We start from the raw sequence: 17,973 nt of genomic DNA on the forward strand, positions 1-17,973 counted from the left end.
AGCGAGAAGTTCGTGCGTAAACGTTCCGCGGCAGGTCCGTACGGATAGCACCCTGTCCCTTTAAAAGTGTGGTGAGTTAGTCTACACGCCAGGCTGAAGAAGTTGCAAGGGGGTGAAAATTAAGTGCCTTGGAGAAGAGGAGAGAAGTGAACAATGGTAAGACACGTCGTATTTGCCTCTTAAATTGCAGTGTACACTGAATAACGTGTTTTAAAGTGCCTGACGAGGTGCCAGCCCATTCCTGATCTGAACGTACATGTTGTAAACACGGGTAACATCAAGGTCTACTGTCACGTTGCTCTTTAACTCGTTGCGTGTAAGCAGAGAGCGATCTGATACTTCTCCGAACCGATGCTGTCGGACAGAAGCTATAAAAGGCATAGAAGTGAAAAGAATAATGGATCGTTATTTAATTTCACGTTTAATGTGTTTTCCGTAAGTAAAGGGGGGCTCATAATTCCTGTCCACGTGTATTTACGTCGAGCTCAAATAGAACTGTCGGCTTGTTGATATACATGAACATAATCCAAAGTTCGATCAGTTACGTAGCCAATAACTGGGAATAATGTAACTAAAGGAAATGGGGCGAAGTTTTATGGGTAAGCCACAAACCTGAAGAACCGAGTCGGCTTAACTAAATTGTTTATCTCGGTTTTCTCTATCTGAGAGATAAGTGACTAAGAAGGAGCTAGCATGAGGAGGATATGTGTCATTCTAGCGTGTTTTACTTCCTGTATGTTATGAAGATCTCATGTCCGATTGGTAAAATTGCATATTTTCTTCATCGGAACACTAAATCTGTGATTAAAATGGACTAACACATTTCCTATGAAAATATGAAAACCTGTAGAACAGGCTTAGTGTTGGACTCCACATATTGCCTATTGTAAAAGCTTTAAGTGTGTCCTGACGTGTTTGGTGGTTTCAAGGTTTAGTTTAAGGATTAGAGACTGGCCATGTTTTGCTCTGGAGATTTGCCTCGTTAAAACATCAGGGATCTTACTGTGGTTTCAGCACCAGGCAGGGTTAATCCTGACTGGCTGGGTTATTATCATTATAATGCTGTCCTTATGGTTACTCATTACCAAACACCTGAGCCGGGAGAGGCAGTACACGGCGCGACCGCCGGCTCGGGTGTGCCTGCCTGCTGTAAAGCCCGGCCGTGGTTGCTCTGTTGAACACGGGGCTTTCATGTCGCCTTATCGCTCCGTTGCCAGGCGTTTCGGTGTCAATGCTCGCGTCACCAAGCTGTGCGTCCTCATGCTCCGCGAAAGTGCACGGGCTTCTGGGTGTGTAGCGTCTGTATGTAGATGCGTTTATGCAACTGAAGTTCTTTTACGGTCAAAACGCATTAATCATTATTCCATAAGCAAACGGACAGTCTTATTTTCTTGTGGATAAAGTCACAGTGTGATTATATTTCATTTATGTAAATTACACGGAGCAGCTGTAAAATTTGCGGTAACCGAGCAGCCTGAAAATAGTCCTTCACTTTGCGAAAGCGCAGGGGTCGGAATGCGCAGGCCACCAAACTGCCCTGCTAATAAAAACAACCCGTAAATAATCATCTGGCAATCTGAGGGAAAAAGAAAGGAGCAGCCTGGCATGACACAAGCGACACTACAACTAATTTTACCCATTGCATTGTGGGAAAAAATAAACAATGTCAACCTAGCCTTTAGGCCTCAGATGAGAAACACACTAATGCTGATAAAACCAGCCCCAGTGCTGTTACAGGCTAATGCTGTGCCGTTAAACCAAAGGGGAATGAGTTTACCTCTGTCTGAGTTCCCAGGCGAGAATTCTTCTGTCACTTTGTTGACAGATTTAATACATTTGTTTATAGGATTAAAGAGAGCCTGACTGCAAAATGAACACACAATCATATGATATTGTTTCATTAATATAAGGCTGATTTCAACTGAGGCATCACAATGTGACAAAATAACATAACCAGACCATGCATGCGTGCACATGCCAGTGTGTGCACGCGTTTGCACACATCTGTGTGCAGAGACCCTGATATTCCTCTGCAGGGCAGGCTGATCCTGCCCTCTGTGCTGGGTGAGATGGTGAGGCTGCTGGGCGTTGTGGGCCCTGCGCTCTCCCCCGTCGCTGTGACGGTCAGATGAAAAAGGAACACATTAGTCATGGTGACTGTGCTCAGTCTTCTCGGTATCAGGGTGTTTTCTCCAAAGGAAACGTGGAGAGGAAGACCTCGCTGTAGCCGCGCTGACATCATGGGGTCGGGACCGCCAGTGTCCACAGGCAGGGAGGGCCCATGCCGTCCATCGAAGGGCGTGTGCGTCTGCATCGTGAGAAACCTAAAACCCAGGGAACGCCTTTTGTTGGACAGGGCGGGCGTTTCCCAGGGCACCTGCTGAAAGGCTTTTGCTTGGAGAGCGGTTGGTGCGACAAAGACATCCCTGTGATACAGCTGCTCAGTGATTGCTGCAAGGTAAACTAGGAGGGAGCAAACACTAGATGCACTTTAAGGCTTGTTGGTGTTTAGGGAAATGTTCTGGAAAGGTACTTAGCGTAATGTTAATGACCGTAGAGCAGTATTTCACTGAGGCTTTATTTGTGTGATGTTTTGAGGTCAGGGGTTGAGGGGGAGAGGGGTAGGGCAGTGGCAGCGCCCCCAGCTCTCAGCCCCAAAGCGTTGTCCTCCACCCTGCTGTGCCATTACCGCATGCTTGCAGAGGGTGTTAGGGGCGGGCCGTGCTTGCAGAGGGTGTGAGGGGTGGGCTGTGCTTGCAGAGGGTGTGAGGGGTGGGCTGTGCTTGCAGAGGGTGTTAGGGGCGGGCTGTGCTTGCTGTGCATACTGGGAGTCAGTGATGCCCTCTCCCACTGCACAGCTAGAGCCAGGCTAGCCTGGTAAGGTCAGATTCTGTGGTTTTATATGATCTGTTTTACAGTGAAGGCTTGTGGAAGCTCAGTGGAATCCCTGAATGACAGTTGTTGTCATGCATATTTGTCTTGCAAATGTGTGTGTGACTGTCTGCCTTTCAGCATGAGGTGTGTGAGGCACAGGGAGAAGGCAGGGAAAGAGATGATCACAGACACACGGACCCACCGACACCTTACAGCACTGAGTCACATAAAGGGCAGTGAGGAGACCTGGGGGACAGAATCAGCCCTTTATGGAATGAAAGCTGCTCGGTTTTCAAGGGCTTTGGTGTCTTGATGACTTTGGTGCAGTTCCAGCGGCACTGGCCAAGTTCAGCTGAGGCCGATGGCCTTCTTGGTTTCCATGTTTGTATCTCACATCTTGTTTTGTCATCCATGAAACAGCGGGTCTTGCTGCTCTCATGCTGTGACCGTGTGGACATTGTAGATTCTCAAGTCTTGCCAGCATCAGAAGGGCATTTACAGCTGTTACCTGCTGTTGTGCTGGTGGTGTTTTAATGGTATCATACCAGAGTGTTTTCTTTAGCTCTCTCCCTCTCTCTCTCCCTCCTGAGGTTATCAGTGCTGCCTGACAGGATGATCTTAAGTGGGCTTCCTGGTAGCGACCCTGGGGGCCGTGTGAGGGTGGGGCGACGCAGAAGTGTAAAGGGGTGATGAGTGACAGAGTGAAGGTTGAGGAGGCCTTCACTCTCTTTCCCATGTCCTCAGCCCACACTCTTTCTCAGGGGTGGATGACCTCAGCGTTTCCCAGAATGCCAAAGCTCAAACGTGTCAGTGTTAATCAGCTGTTATCAGCAGAAGGTAATACTGAGCACACTCTGTGAGGATGTAAGGTTACCAGAGTGTGTCAGCCATATCCTGAGACCCGAACACAAGAAAAGACAATGGAGGAGATTTGGATTTCAAAATTGTTCCATATCGTCTTCCTTTTCACGGAAAATCTCGGACGTTTGTCACTCGAGGCTGAAGAGGGAGGGGTCCAGAGAGAGGTGACATGATATGTGCCATGGAAGTAGGTTATCCAGGAGCATTATTCAAAGATAAAGCATTGTCTTTAAATAGATTGATGAAGGACAGCTGGTCTCTTCCTTTCAGGAAACACAATGGAAATGGTGGATCCTCTTTTTTGGCAACAACCGCAGAAATCCTGACACTTTGTTTCTGTCCCACCAGCAGAAGCAGTCGCTGACAGAGGGAGAGCTGCAGGGAGGGTAGCAACACACACACACACGCACACACACGCACACACACACACACACACGCACACACACACGCGCACACACACGCACACACACACGCGCACACACACACACACACACACACACACACACACACACACACGCGCACACACACACACGCACACACACACACACACACACACACATACACACACACACACACACGCACACACACGCACACGCACACACATACACACACGCACACACACGCACACACATACACGCACACACACGCACACACACGCACACACATACACGCACACACACGCACACACATACACGCACACACACGCACACACACGCACACACATACATGCACACACACACACACACATGCACACACACACACACACGCACACACATACACGCACACACACACACACACACATGCACACACACACAGACACACACATACACACACACACACACACACACACAGACACACACCCACACACACTCTCTCACACTCATACAGAGAGACCGGAGGGGAGAGGAGGAAGTGAGGATGAGTGTGTGTCCCTGAGGCAGTGACCCACAGGCAGCCGCAGGCAGGAAGCAGCAGCCCATTCACACATTCGCCGGGCGCTGTAGTGCGTGTTGCGCTCGGATCCCAGCAGCGGAATGGAATGGCGAGGGGTGGGGGGGGGGGGGGGGGGGGGTTGCAGGTGGCTGCCGCAGGCCCCTGACCTCACTGGGTTTGAAGTTGCTCCGTTTGTGGCCTCGACAGGAATGCACCCGGTCGCATCTGCCTGGGACCCGCTGCCAAGAAAGTGTCCAAATGTGGGTGTGTGCCAGGACCCGAATGGGCCAGTGCCATGGATACGCCAAGCTCAGCCTGCACTGCCGCGGTAACGGTCATGCACGTGAGAGTGCTGCTCACTGGACCACATGCATTAGCGTGTCTGGCATGTCTGTGTATGTTACAGCACATATCAGTTGCTGCCACGTGCCAGCACGCACTGCCCTGTGTGTAGCGTGGCATGTATTTGTTTTGCAAAACTGTATATGTAACTTTAAAAGATGTTTCGGTGAGGGATCCTTAAAAACGACAAAAGTGTCAACAAATTTTATCATTTGTGTATTAAGATATTTTGATATACATCTGAACCTTCTGACACCGTCTGAATATGAATACCTTCTCCAGACTGAGGATTTTGTATTTCGATGGCTGCATTTTGCGTACAGTAGCCGTGTGGCTGCGTATTGTGGAAGGGAGCGATTTGCCAAATGCTCGGTGCCAGCTGTTTACATAGCCTTTCACATCTCCCTCATCGTGGTTTCTGGACTGAGTCGTGTTTAAATGACAGTCCGCAGCGCAGGCGATAGTTACTTTCCCACTTCGCACAAGCCGGCCAGGTTAGATAGGAGAAAAACACTTACACCCTCTGCATGCCCTTAGCAGAAATGTGTGAGTGTGTTTGTTTTCGCGTTTAGCAGGCTGCAGGAACAGGCAGCCTGGTGTTATTGTTATTGGGTGAAGCGAAATCGGCGCATAGCACAACGCGTTCAGCCTGTCCTCAGGCCAACTTGACTTTAAGCTGAGAGCGTCGTCAACTGGCGACCGCCTGCAAAACACTGGCCAAGTCAGAAACCACAGGGAGAGACAGATAAGTGATGTGGCTTCAGGGAGAATATTTCCCTCCCGATGCCAGAAAGTCTCCCATTTCCTGCTGAAGTCAAATGAATGGAAATTCCAGGCAGTGGACCCTGCGAAAGGATCTCTCTCTCGCTCTGTCTCTCCTAATCTCTTTCCCCCTCTCTCTATCACTCTTTCTCTCTATATCCCCTTCTCTCTCCGTCTCAGAAATTCAGATTCAAATTGTGCTTTGACTTAAATTTACGATGTATAGTGTTACCATAATAGGGTTACAATTTTGAAGTATATGATACAACAACACTTTAAATGCTAATGTAAATGTAAGGTAATACTAGTACAAAGTAAAAAGGATGAATTCACATAAATAAAGGAAAGGACTATATTAAAAAATAACAGTGATTATATAAAACCTGAATCTGTCTCTCTCTCACCTTCTCTCTATCTTTCTCTCTCTCTCCCCCCTCTCTCTCTGTCTTCCATATTATCCCTGAGGTTTTTCCTGTGTCAGGCTTTTGTTTGTTATGTCAGGAGAGGCTTTTGTCCTGCAGATTTGACTGTCCACCCAAAGTCCCCAAATGCAAATGCAGACAAATGCATCCAGACAAAACTGGAAAACTGGAAGAGCACAGAGCCCACCTCATATATTTGTGTGTGCCTCTGAGTTTCGATGCCTGACATCTGCAAAAAAAGCTGAGAGTTTTTTTTTTAGATGAATGTTGAATGTTTTAGATGAATGAATTTAGGTTTCAAAATACGGGAGGTTTTTTCGGTGATGGTGGGGGGGGGGGTGGATAGTAAATAAATAAATAATTGTATATAGTGTGTGGTCCCTGAGGCGAGCCCTTCAGTGGCCTCTGATGGGTCACTCAGTGGCCCTGAGGCGAGCCCTTCAGTGGCCTCTGACGGGTCACTCAGTGGCCCTGAGGCGAGCCCTTCAGTGGCCCTGATTCGGGTCCCTCAGCCCTGCTGGTTAAGCTGGTCTCCTCGTGGTTATGGTGGTTGACCGTAGCCCTGGCCTGGCAGCCGGTCCCGGGCGTGTGGGTGCGGTTTGGCACGGCGCGGGCGGCCAGTGGTGTCTGGAGCGCCGCTGGAAGTGTGAGTTGGCAGGTGTGGGGTGGCTTGGTTTGGCTGGCCCCGGGATGGCCTGTGCCTCTCCCGCCTTCGTGGAGGCCGCGTGCCCGCCGGGGGGTGAGGAGGTGGGAACGGAGCTGCTCGATTCGGGAGAGGGGTGACAGAGACCCGGCGAGCTGAAGGAGGGGGTTCAAACAAACAAACACACTTCGGAAAGGCTGGGCAGTAAAGAAGTGCTCTGGCTGGGAGGCAGGCCCACCTCACAGCAGGTGACCCTGTGCTTTGCATGAGGACTGTGAGATAATGTTACACTGTGTTTTCATTAGATTATCAGCCTGCCAAACCCATCATCATGTTGTGTAAGAAACAAAAACAAAAAGAAACTTTCCTCACACGTTTCAGACGAGCTGCAGCGTGAAGCGGGGATGGCTGTGAGGGCCTCTTCCGCGGGACTGCTATGTGGGAAGTCACTGCTGGTTTAATAACACGTCTTATTTGGCATGCGTGTCTTCCAGTGTGTACTGTCTTTTTAAATCAGTTAAGTTCTTGAAAGTGAACCAAAGAGAGGTTTTTATTGTCGGATATAGAGCTGAATACACTGTTTGAATAGGACAGTGCGGTGGGGGTGGGGCGTAAGGAATGAGGATACAGATGGTTCTGATCTCAGGTGTCAAGATTAGGTTAGTCTGTGTAATCTGTGTGTCTATGATACTTCTCTGTGAGAAATGAGTACCACCTGTTGCAGTTTATCTGTGGAGATACTTATGAAGTGAGAAAAGTTCTGAAAGTCAAGCTAGGATTTTTCTCTTGCAAGGCTCAGCAATGATGTCTGCGTCGTTCAGCAGCTTTAATGCAGAGCCATTCTGTGCTTCGAATGTTTGCTTTCATGCGAGAAGAATTCTATATCCTTCAGTTACAGGCAGCTCATTTGCAGGTGACCTCAGGATCACCCAGCAGGTCCGTCCTTTAAAGATGTCCTCTCGTTATTGCACTGCGTGATCTCAGGCAGTAAACAAGCGGCAGAATTCCTCTCCTGTTCTTCCTGCCGTTTTATGGCTGTCATTTTTACGACTGCGCTGCTCCTGATTTGTTGGGGACGTTCGTGACCACGTTGCCGCACCCACAGAGTCGCGGTGCGTCTCAGACCACACAGAGCGGCGGCTGTGACGTCAGAGGGGCTGCAGGATCCACTCCCTCCCGCCCGGCGGGGTGCCTGGCCTGAACCACTTTACATAAATATCCCGCTGTTTAAACGGATAACATGCAAAAATGTTAGCTCACCAGATTGGACACGCATTTACTAAGAAAATATGTAATGTAACAAAAAATAATAATAATTAATTAAAAGAAAAGCTTGGCAGATTTGACATCCAGCTTTATTTACTCTCTGACTGTAACCCAGACAACCGCTGGGAGCATGCAAGGGGAGTGGCCTGACATGCGGATACCGCCCCTGTCCTGGAATGTCTGAAGGAAGGGGAGAGTGTGGGCGGGAACTAGCTCCCAAAAGTTCCCTCCCAAATGTTAGCGAAACTGCAGTGAGGAATGCTCATTCTCAAACACGTCGTCCTGCTTTCTCTCTCTCTCTCTCTCTCTCTCTCTCTCTCTCCCTCACACACAAACACACGCCTGAGTTAATCAGACCAGATCTCCTTCCTGTTTTTCAGAAGTTCCTCCTCTCCTCGGTGAGAGAAGGGTTTGGGTTGCTCTGACTCGGCTGGTGGGACTGAGGTTTAGAAGCAGGGAGGGAAAGCGCTTGAACTCTTTCGCTGTGACGGGCAGATGACTCCAGGAAGCCCCTGCTGAAGGGAAGAAGGTTTTTTTTTAAAATCCTGACACTTGTTTGTAAGGCTGCGGCTCGTCGGTGTGCCGGGCTGAGATAAGGGTGGAGGGGCAGGGAGCTCGGGGCGCTGGCAGCTGGGCAGCGGGTTCAGACGGGTCGGTTTTCCGGTCAGCGGAGGACTGAATGAGACAGACGCACTTCCCCGTGGGCAGGAGGGGGGGAAACCTTCCCAGGATTCCCTGAAACTCGCACACACAGGCCTCGACCCCGCCATGGAGGCGCTGAGGGAGTCTTTTCTGCACTTGACCTTTCAGATGTCCACGTACAAGAGGGCCACGCTGGACGACGACGACCTGGTGGACTCCATTGTGGACGACATCTACCCCACCACCATGCAGGTAAGAGCGTCCCGACCATGCGGGCTACACACACAGATACATACTCACACTCACACTTACATGCTTACACACTCACACTGCTTCCCATGTAAGTTCCAGGGAGCTGGTTATCCTGGAGTGGCAGACAGACCTCACTGCCCTGTGTTACCAGGTTTGCACAGGTTCTCTGGCCCAGAGTTCCTGCCGGGTTCCTGTTCTAGGCAGCGGAGACCCGCAGAGGCCCGTGTGATTTTTAAGATCCACACTGCCCGCTGTCTGCTGTGTGTTAGCCCTGTGTGAGAAGTAAAATCAGCTCCATTGTCCGCCTGTGAGTTTGGCTGCTCTGCTGAAAAGCGCTCCTTTGTCTCATGACCTCTTTGTTTTCAGACTGATATAAAGGATCTCTGAGCGCCTGTGTTTTAGGCTGGTTGTCTTGGAATCAGGAAGTTGAAACTTTTCCTTGTGAGAATGCAAACAGCCAGCCGAGTGCCCGGGCCCATATAAACATCTCTGCCCCCCTCTGAGATCACGAGGTCAGCAGCGCGATTTCTCCTGCAGAACAGCCCAGCAGAGCATCTCTGCCCCCCTCTGAGATCACGAGATCAGCAGCGTGATCTCTCCTGCAGAACAGCCCAGCAGAGTAACCTCGTCTGCTCAAAATGTGACACATGAGGGGTGGAAGCACCACGTAATGTTCACCCTATGTCCTCACAATGTTACGGTGAGGTTGGAGACAAGGGATGACGATGCCACTGAAACTGTTACTGGAACGTTGCGAGAACGTTGTGTGTAAATGCACCCGTGGACGCGGTGTTCCAGGACAGCAGGTTACCCCTGGCTATTCCCAGACCCTTTACTCCTTTTCTGAATGGTATTGAACAGCATGACAATCAGCAGGTACCAGATCCATTCAGAGCAGCAGACAGATTCCTAACAGAGTTACAGAGGGTGTGGTTCGCTGCAACAGGAGTAACAACCAATACTACTGGACTGATTTGGTTCCAAAGACATACGAACACTGTACAGACACAGTGTCATGAATACAGCTGCTGCTTGCATGTTACCTTCGTCTAATACTGGGTGGTGGAGATGCCGAAGTTCTGCCCTGTATAAAGCAGGTCCCAGGGGAGCGTAGCACTCCCTACTGTAGGTGCACCTGCAAGACTTCCTGATCTGTGACACGTTTACTACCGTAGAGGAGTGTTTCCCAGGGCTTAGTCCACCAGCCTGACTGTTTTATTGCATTCTGCTGATAGGGCTGTACAGGGAGACGACACAGATACTCTCTGCTCACAGGCTGTCATCGTGACAAAGCGCTCAGTAAATCTCCGATGGGGCCTCACAGGTGCAGAGGTCTTAAGCGCTGTCACCATAGGAAATGAAGAGTTTATTATGTTCTTCCTTACACATAGCCAATGAAGTGTAAGGTAACCCCAGAAACCACAGCAGAGAAACCCTCATTTCCTTCCATAGCAATGTACAACTTTCTTGCGGAAGAAAGTGCTGTATAAAATTTGGATAAATTTGGTTAAAACCTGGTGCAGAGTCTTCCCACTTCCTTCGGGACTGTCTCTGATCTGCAGAATGCGTGACCGAGCTCTGTCCCCTGTCCTGGCATGCAGCTTGCAGTCTGCTGAAGCACAGATCAGCTCTGACCTGGTGTCGTGGTGTCCCGCCTCTGCACAGAGGAGCTCCTGGCTCTGAATCCCGGGCTGGCCTGCAGCATCATGGGTCAGAGCTCCGTCACTCTCACACTGGGGGCTGAAGAGGGGCTGAAGAGGGGACCGAGACGCATCTGTCCCCTTTCAGTTCGCCAGTTCAAAAGCCTTTAAAAGAGTAACTTCACTCAAAATCTAAAATGTTGATTAAAATTAATTTGCTGTAAAGCTAGCAGTTACCAGTTAACATTTAGCAGAAATGCAGAGGGGCTAAGGATGAGTACCTTAGCAGGCCTTGTGAGCTGGCTGTGTGGATGAGTACCTTAGCAGGCCTTGTGAGGTGGCTGTGTGGTTCCCAGTGCCTCTGTGAGACAGCCTTGTGTTCTCGCTTATAACCCTGCACACATGTGCCCATCACGGCCTCGGCCGACCTCACATGGAGCCCCACCCCACATGTGCCGATTGAAGGCACAGAGGAGACCCAGCTGCTAAAAGGATGGGCTACAGACCCCCCCCCCCCCAACCCAGGTCTGGTGTCAGTGGTGGTGCATCCACAGGCTGTGTTGCTCTGGGGTGGGGGGGGGGGGGGGGTGGCGGGTGGCTGCCGATGTGCTTTTGTGGCAGTTGGAAGGCGAGCTCTTTGTGGTTCTTTTGTGTCGTTATATAGCCTGTGTTTGTGATTTTGATCAGTACTTCAGCTGAAATATAATAGATGGTTATCCAGACTGGCTTGGCTGGGGAGGACAAGAGATAAAGAATAACTCAAGCGGTAAGGATGGTACCTGTGTTCAAAGCCAGCTTTTTAACCGAGAGTCTGACTTTTTTTTTCACATTTGAACTCACTGACCTGTGCTTTAAAGCTAATGTGTTGTTGCACATTTCAGAACAGTTCTATAATTACTATTCATTTCTGTCATGGTGTGAATTATGGTATGGAAACATTCTGAATCCACATTGGTTCATAAGGAGTTAAAGGCAGATGGGTAAGTCACAAGTTTAAAACGCAGACTGTACACAGTGAATTAAACTCTTTCATATACAGAGTCTCAATGCTCTCCTCTGCTCTTTCTAATATTTAGAGAAGCTTCCTTTCAAAGCACTCGTGTAAGTGTTTGTCAAAAGTATCTCATTTTACAGGACCTGTCTTCCTTAAGGCTCGGATTTAACATGTGGGTAACTCTTGTCTTTTAATGAGCTCCATATCTCTGCTACTCGGTGCCGTGCTGAATTTCATCTTCCTGGGAATATTCATATGTGCTAGTTTATCCCCCTGGGGACTCTGCACTTTGAAGGGGACATTTTTTACTGTCTGGGGGTTCAGATATTTCCCATGGACCCCCGCTGGCCTCTCCTCAGCACCCGACTGAGGCCTGCGGAGTGTCTGTCTCCTGATTGGACAGAGAGAGAGGCCTGCGGAGTATCTGTCTCCTGATTGGACAGAGAGAGAGGGCTGGTCTGGAGAATGAACACTCTGCAGTCTCATGGAGAGCTGAGCTGAGCCAGGCCTCTCCTGGCTGGAGGGCAGTCTGGCTGTAGCCGTGCCCGTTCCAATGGGAGTCAATCTGATTGGCATAATGGGCCTTTTAGGACCAACGGTCAGCAAATTCAGCCAAAGCATTTGGGTGGATAATTCCGCAGGCCTTTGCCAAGGGCCTAATTCACTGAGTTTGATACGGGTTTACTCAGAGCTCAGGATCAACAGCATAAATGAATGGCTTTATAAAATAAACTGTGTCATTTAGTACAAGGGAAACAACAGCCACCAGGACTGCCTGTAGCTGTTTGTAGCCTTTCAGTGCTGCAGTGCAGAACAGTGTAAACCATGCCGTTTCCAAAGGAAGCTGCTGAATGACAGCTTCTGCTCTGGCTTCAACAAGCCCTCAGCTCCAGCTGGTTGATGATCAGTGGCTCATGCATACAACATAAGAGCTTAACATTTCTGGTACTCTGGAATTATGGGTAGTTCCCTGTTATGAACTGTGTATGTACATTCAGCTCCACGTTCCTGCCTACCTCCACAGGTCTGGACAGATCTGTTTGGTACCAGGGGGTTCTGATGCTGGCAGTGTTGCTCTGAACGCTTTGAATGTTGTCTTCATCCAGGACCCAAATTAGAGCACTTTTAGTTTCAACAGTGACAGAGACAAGGTGTTCAATCACAAGCTCACGGTGCAAAATATATCTCATCAGCAAATAGAACATGTGTGTATGAACCACATGTTGCCATCACACCTCTCACTCTTTGATCCTCTGGTGTCCATGGAAACAGATTGTATTCCATAAGAATTTACCCATGGCATCCATTAAACCCCTCCATTCTGCAGCTGTTTTCACCTCTACAGTTAAAGGTGTGAAGGTCCTCAGTCATGAAACAAGGCTTCATAGAATGACCAAAACTCATGAAATAAATAATTTATGGAGAACTGAGTAGCTATAATGAATTACTGAGTAAATGGTTGATGCACACATTACAAAAGTAGACAAAAAGTAGACAAGTAGACAAGCAAAATGCACTGGAATCTGTGTGTGAGTATCTGTCCACAAAGCTAACAGTGTCTGTTCATTCAAATGAAGGAGCTGAGCCTGGGAAACCCTCATTTAATTTGCCTGGGGAATGATCAGGATATGACTGGAATCGCAGAACCGAGCCAGGTGGTGATGAATATTCTGGCATATTTAAATCCCCGATAATAACACACAACCGTTTCCAAATGGCTGTGTTTCCTCAGAGCGCGGGGGAGGGAAGCCTCTGGAACACCAAGCTAACAGTCAGCTCTGGGATGCTGTCCGAGACCTGCTCCTGCCCAGGGTTCAGGGTCTGGCTGTCGAGCACGTGCTCGTAATAAGTGCTGAAGTATAAAAATTTAAGTGTTATTAATTTGACGGTACAAACAGTAGCATGCGCAGCAGGAGTGACTCTGAGTCTGAGTTTGCTCTTGTTGATGCAGTTTCAGTGTGTCTGTTTGACTCTCTGCCTCCCTCAGCCTCTTCAGCGCAGCTCAGTGTGCTGTCATTGGCCGGACAGCCCTGAGCTGTGGTGCCAGGACTTGCACATAGCAAACAAATGGAGCGATAATGAGACTACAATAGCCACTCGTTTCTGATAATGTGCAAATACAGATGGAAATGGTGAAAATAACACAAATAAAGGAAGTAGGTCAGTAAAGCCGGAGAGGGTCATTGGGATGAGGAGAAAGGACTGGCTGTTGAGGTGCAGTGATGGAGGCTGACTGCGCACAGGACCACCAGGATCTCCTCTGTCCCTCCCACAGCATGATGGGAAATCTGTCCCTGGGAATTGTGAGTAGAGCTGTGTTATTTTTGGGCAGTGAGTGACTCTTCCCTGTCCTTCGCATATTTTGTGGTGAGGTGCATCTCTGCTGCCTGCCCTGTAAGAAAGGCTCTATGCATTCCAGGCCTGCCGCCATTGGCAGCTCACAGTCACCTGACTCACTTTGTCGAGGTCCTCTATACTGCTGTTATTTCCTCCCAGTCACAGTGGGGTACCCTCTTTTCAGACCCGGTAACACTCACATATGCTTTATGTTTTTGTGTGCCTACTCTTCTTGCTCTCTCCCTCCCTCTCCCTCTCTCTCCCTCTCTCTCCCTCTCTCTCCCTCTCTCTCTCTCCCTCCCTCTCCCTCTCCCTCTCCCTCTCCCTCTCCCTCTACCTCTACCTCTACCTCTACCTCTCTCCCTCTCCTTCTCTCTCTCCCTCTCTCTCCACGTGGCTACAGGTGTCTGTGAGGCGTGGTCGCAGTCCCAGGTGCTGGGCGGAGAGGACTCACACGGAACAGAGGCTGCTGGTCCTGGCGTGCGGCCTCTCCCTGGCGCTGTTCGTCTGTGTCCTCACCCTGGGATTCTACTACAGAGCAGGTGAGCGCGGCCTGCCCGTCTCCGTCACCGGCGCTCAGAGCTGATTGGATGATGCACCTCTGCAGCTGTGTGGCGTCCGTGTGTTTGTCTTAAACATTTAATCCTATTGGTGGAATTCACTCAGGCCAGCGCTCGGCCTCACAGCGGAGCGGCTTCGGCCGCTTGGCCTCACAGCGGAGCGGCTTCGGCCGCTCGGCCTCACAGCGGAGCGGCTTCGATACATTTCAAGCACTTGTTACTTTTTGGTTTGTCTCAGTTTTTTTCCTTTATTTTTGTGCCTGCCAATCTCACCTTGGTGTATTAACAACTAGAAAAGGTCAGTGCAGTAAATTTGTTTTTCAAAGTCGAGAACAAATTGCTCAGCAATTAGATGCTTTAGATTAAATTCCAGGCACGGTTCAGAGGGGTAACGCTGGATGCCAGAGGCTCTTGATGTTTGTCTTGTTTTCCTCGCTCAGAAACCAATTTCCTTGTATTTTTAAAGGGAAACTAAAAACCACATCCTGCTATTCAACCTCCCACATCTCCCTGCTCGTGACACTTCAGGGTTTGAAACGGCAGCCGCTCCAAATATGAGCCCCGGGTGACTGTTTACTTTGCCTTCCCTTGTTTCGGGCTGTTATTCTTTCCCTGCCTCCGTATCATTACAGATTAGGAGGCTGACTTGCTCCGGTGCAGGTTAATGTTATTGTGAGTCAGACTTACAATGAGGCTCATTTTAGCCACATTCTTCCTGCGCTCCACATCCAAACATAACCTTTACACCTCAATAAAACACAATATCAACCCTAATATTAACTTAAACTATGAACCCATGCCTTCCTATGATGTACAGGTGTTTTAATCCATGGATCTTGTTCTGGTTCACGTGTTCTTATGAGAGTCGTTTCTCTGGCTGTGGTAGCCAATGAGAGATACAGTTCAGTATGGCTTTGATCTCACAGCCAATGAGAGTCATGATTCAGACAGCCAATGACAGCTGTTCCTCTCAATATTATAGCCACTGAACGCCATTTCTCTCTTACAGCCTGCAAAAACACCTTACAGTTATAGCCAATGAGCCATGGAAAATGTTTCTCCTTGAGAAAGATAACAATAAACCCATGGAAATAATGTGATTTAAGTCTTTACCTGTAGTACAGCATTCAGATATAAATCTTGCAGGACAGATTTAAGTCTTTACCTGTAGTGCAGCATTCAGATATAAATCTTGCAGGACAGATTTAAGTCTTTACCTGTAGTGCAGCATTCAGATATAAATCTTGCAGGACAGATTTAAGTCTTTACCTGTAGTGCAGCATTCAGATATAAATCTTGCAGGACAGATTTAAGTCTTTACCTGTAGTGCAGCATTCAGATATAAATCTTGCAGGACAGATTTAAGTCTTTACCTGTAGTGCAGCATTCAGATATAAATCTTGCAGGACAGATAGAGGCCAGTAGAATAGTACAACTGTTTAGTGCCTGTGTGCTTGTATGCATGTGCACATCTCTGAGTGTGTACATGTGTGCACGTGTTCATGAGTGTGAGTGTGTGTGTGTGAGTGTGTTCATGAGTATGTGAGTGTGAGTGTGTGAGTGTGTGAGTGTGTGTGTGTGTGTGTGTGTGAGTGTGTGAGTGTGTGAGTGTGTGTGTGTGTGTGTGTGTGTGTGTCTCAGATCCTCGCCAGCTCTCTCCTCTTTGGAGGGCCTCACAGTTCTGCCGCTGCTGAGGTTCTGACCGCAGGACTCCGCTCTATGCAGCGTCTGCTCCTCTCTGTCATTCCTGCTGCGGTGATAACGGCAGGGAGGAGCTGCTGTCTTTGCATTGGTACATTTTGGCAGCCATCTTAAAACCTGAAGATTTCCAGATACTTAAAACCCACAAATGGGTTTTTATCATCTACAACGAAATGTGTTTTCAATTGTGTACCCTATGTGATATTGTGCGAATGCTGAGAATGTCTTTATCGGAATATTTATGTGGTAGTTTAAGTCACATGTATAAATCAGTGAGGGCTGGGGTTTGGCTCTCTGTCTCATCATTGTGCTCGTGGCTGTTCCAGTGCTAGTGAAGGTAGATTGCTGGGTTACTGTTCAGATGGCTGCAGTATGTCTGTGCTTTCAGTTTGAATTTTCACTGCAGTTGGACCTAGACAGTTAATTACATTACTGCTTACAAACTGTTAAGGAAGGCCCTGCCCTATGAAAGGGAATGGAGGAGGAAGAAGTGGGAAAAAAAAAAAGCAACATCATCACCCTTGTTGATCGGAACACGTGAACACCCCGCTCATGTTTCTGCTGCAGACAGGTGCAGCTTTCCAGCAGACAGGTGTCCAATAAACAACTCCCCTGAATGGTGGGATTCAGACAGGGGTGGCAGAATGGGATCATGGTGAGAAATGAGATTTTGTGTTTGTAGTGCACAAGTCCACGCTGGGGTAGCTGCAGGCAGTAGGCTTCATAGCTACATTTATTGGTTCCATTAGGGAGACTCTGAAATTGTGAGGCATTGTTACGCTCACATTCTAGCTGTTCTCATCTGAATACTTCACTATCCTAACATTCTGGTCTCAGTCATTGTCAGTGATTGACAGGAAGACTGTTTGTAGATGTTGTCTTTCGGAAGGTTCCAGATACAGCTTGGAGATAAAGACAAAATGAAGACCTGACAGACTTTCTCCACATGCTTGCAGTTGGGTCGTGTTTGATCTGGATTTGAAGTTTGAATCTGATTCCTGGCAGGGCACACACACCCTTCTGAGTTACGCCTCGAGCGGGTCGTACACATGGATTGTATTGTCTGTCGTGTTGCAAGAACAACAGTTTCACTCACTTGTGCTCCTTTTGCAATTCTGACACATTTTATACATTTTCAAAACATTAAGGAATACCAATGCAGTGCTGTAATTGTTTTCACGGGACGTCTTTAACACTGCCATAAAGATGTGCATGTGGTTGGAAATAATTGTGTGTTTTTCTATAAAATCAAGGAATTATAGGGAAAGTGTTCGCTTGGAACTGAGCATTCACTTGATGGGTCAGCACTCTCCCAGAGTTTGGTTTGGGTATAGGACCGCTGTCGGTGTGCGTGTGTTTGTGTGCGTGTCTGTGTGTGTGCGTGTGCGTGTGTGTGTGGCTGACCCTGTTTTCCCCTGTGGTCAGCAGCTCACCCTGGCCTATGTCTGTCTGAGCCCTGTGTGACGGTGGCCAGCGCGGTGCTGGGAGCCCTGGACCGCACGGTCGACCCCTGCCACGACTTCTACAACTTTGCCTGCGGGGGCTGGGTGAGGAACAACCCGCTGCCCGAGGGCAAGTCCCGCTGGGGCCCCTTCAGCAACCTGTGGGAGCGCAACATGGCCGTCATGAAGCAGATGCTGGGTGAGTGGCCCAGGGCATGATGGGAAATGAAGTCTTATAGCACAGCTTATCAAACATACCATCGCAAAGATTTTCCCTGTTTAAACGGATGCGTTTGCATGAC

At 48.8% G+C, this 17,973-nt stretch overlaps 1 protein-coding gene across 5 annotated transcripts in view; it reads left to right on the plus strand.

Moving 5' to 3' along the window:
* ece1 (endothelin converting enzyme 1) overlaps window positions 1-17,973 on the plus strand; it is a 30,835-nt gene continuing 12,862 nt past the window's right edge. The window contains exons 1-4 of one of the 5 annotated variants that reach the window (XM_036531070.1): window positions 1-156; window positions 8,914-8,997; window positions 14,372-14,510; window positions 17,655-17,870. In XM_036531070.1, the coding sequence (XP_036386963.1) occupies window positions 154-156; window positions 8,914-8,997; window positions 14,372-14,510; window positions 17,655-17,870 (442 nt within the window). In that variant the 5' untranslated portion in view covers window positions 1-153. Of the gene's footprint in view, window positions 157-331; window positions 436-8,503; window positions 8,998-14,371; window positions 14,511-17,654; window positions 17,871-17,973 lie in introns of those variants that run through there. The other 4 variants (XM_036531066.1, XM_036531067.1, XM_036531068.1 and 1 more) reach the window with 4 other exon arrangements.

Source organism: Megalops cyprinoides, chromosome 6 (assembly GCF_013368585.1).
Source record: "Megalops cyprinoides isolate fMegCyp1 chromosome 6, fMegCyp1.pri, whole genome shotgun sequence".
Lineage (NCBI taxonomy): Eukaryota > Metazoa > Chordata > Actinopteri > Elopiformes > Megalopidae > Megalops > Megalops cyprinoides.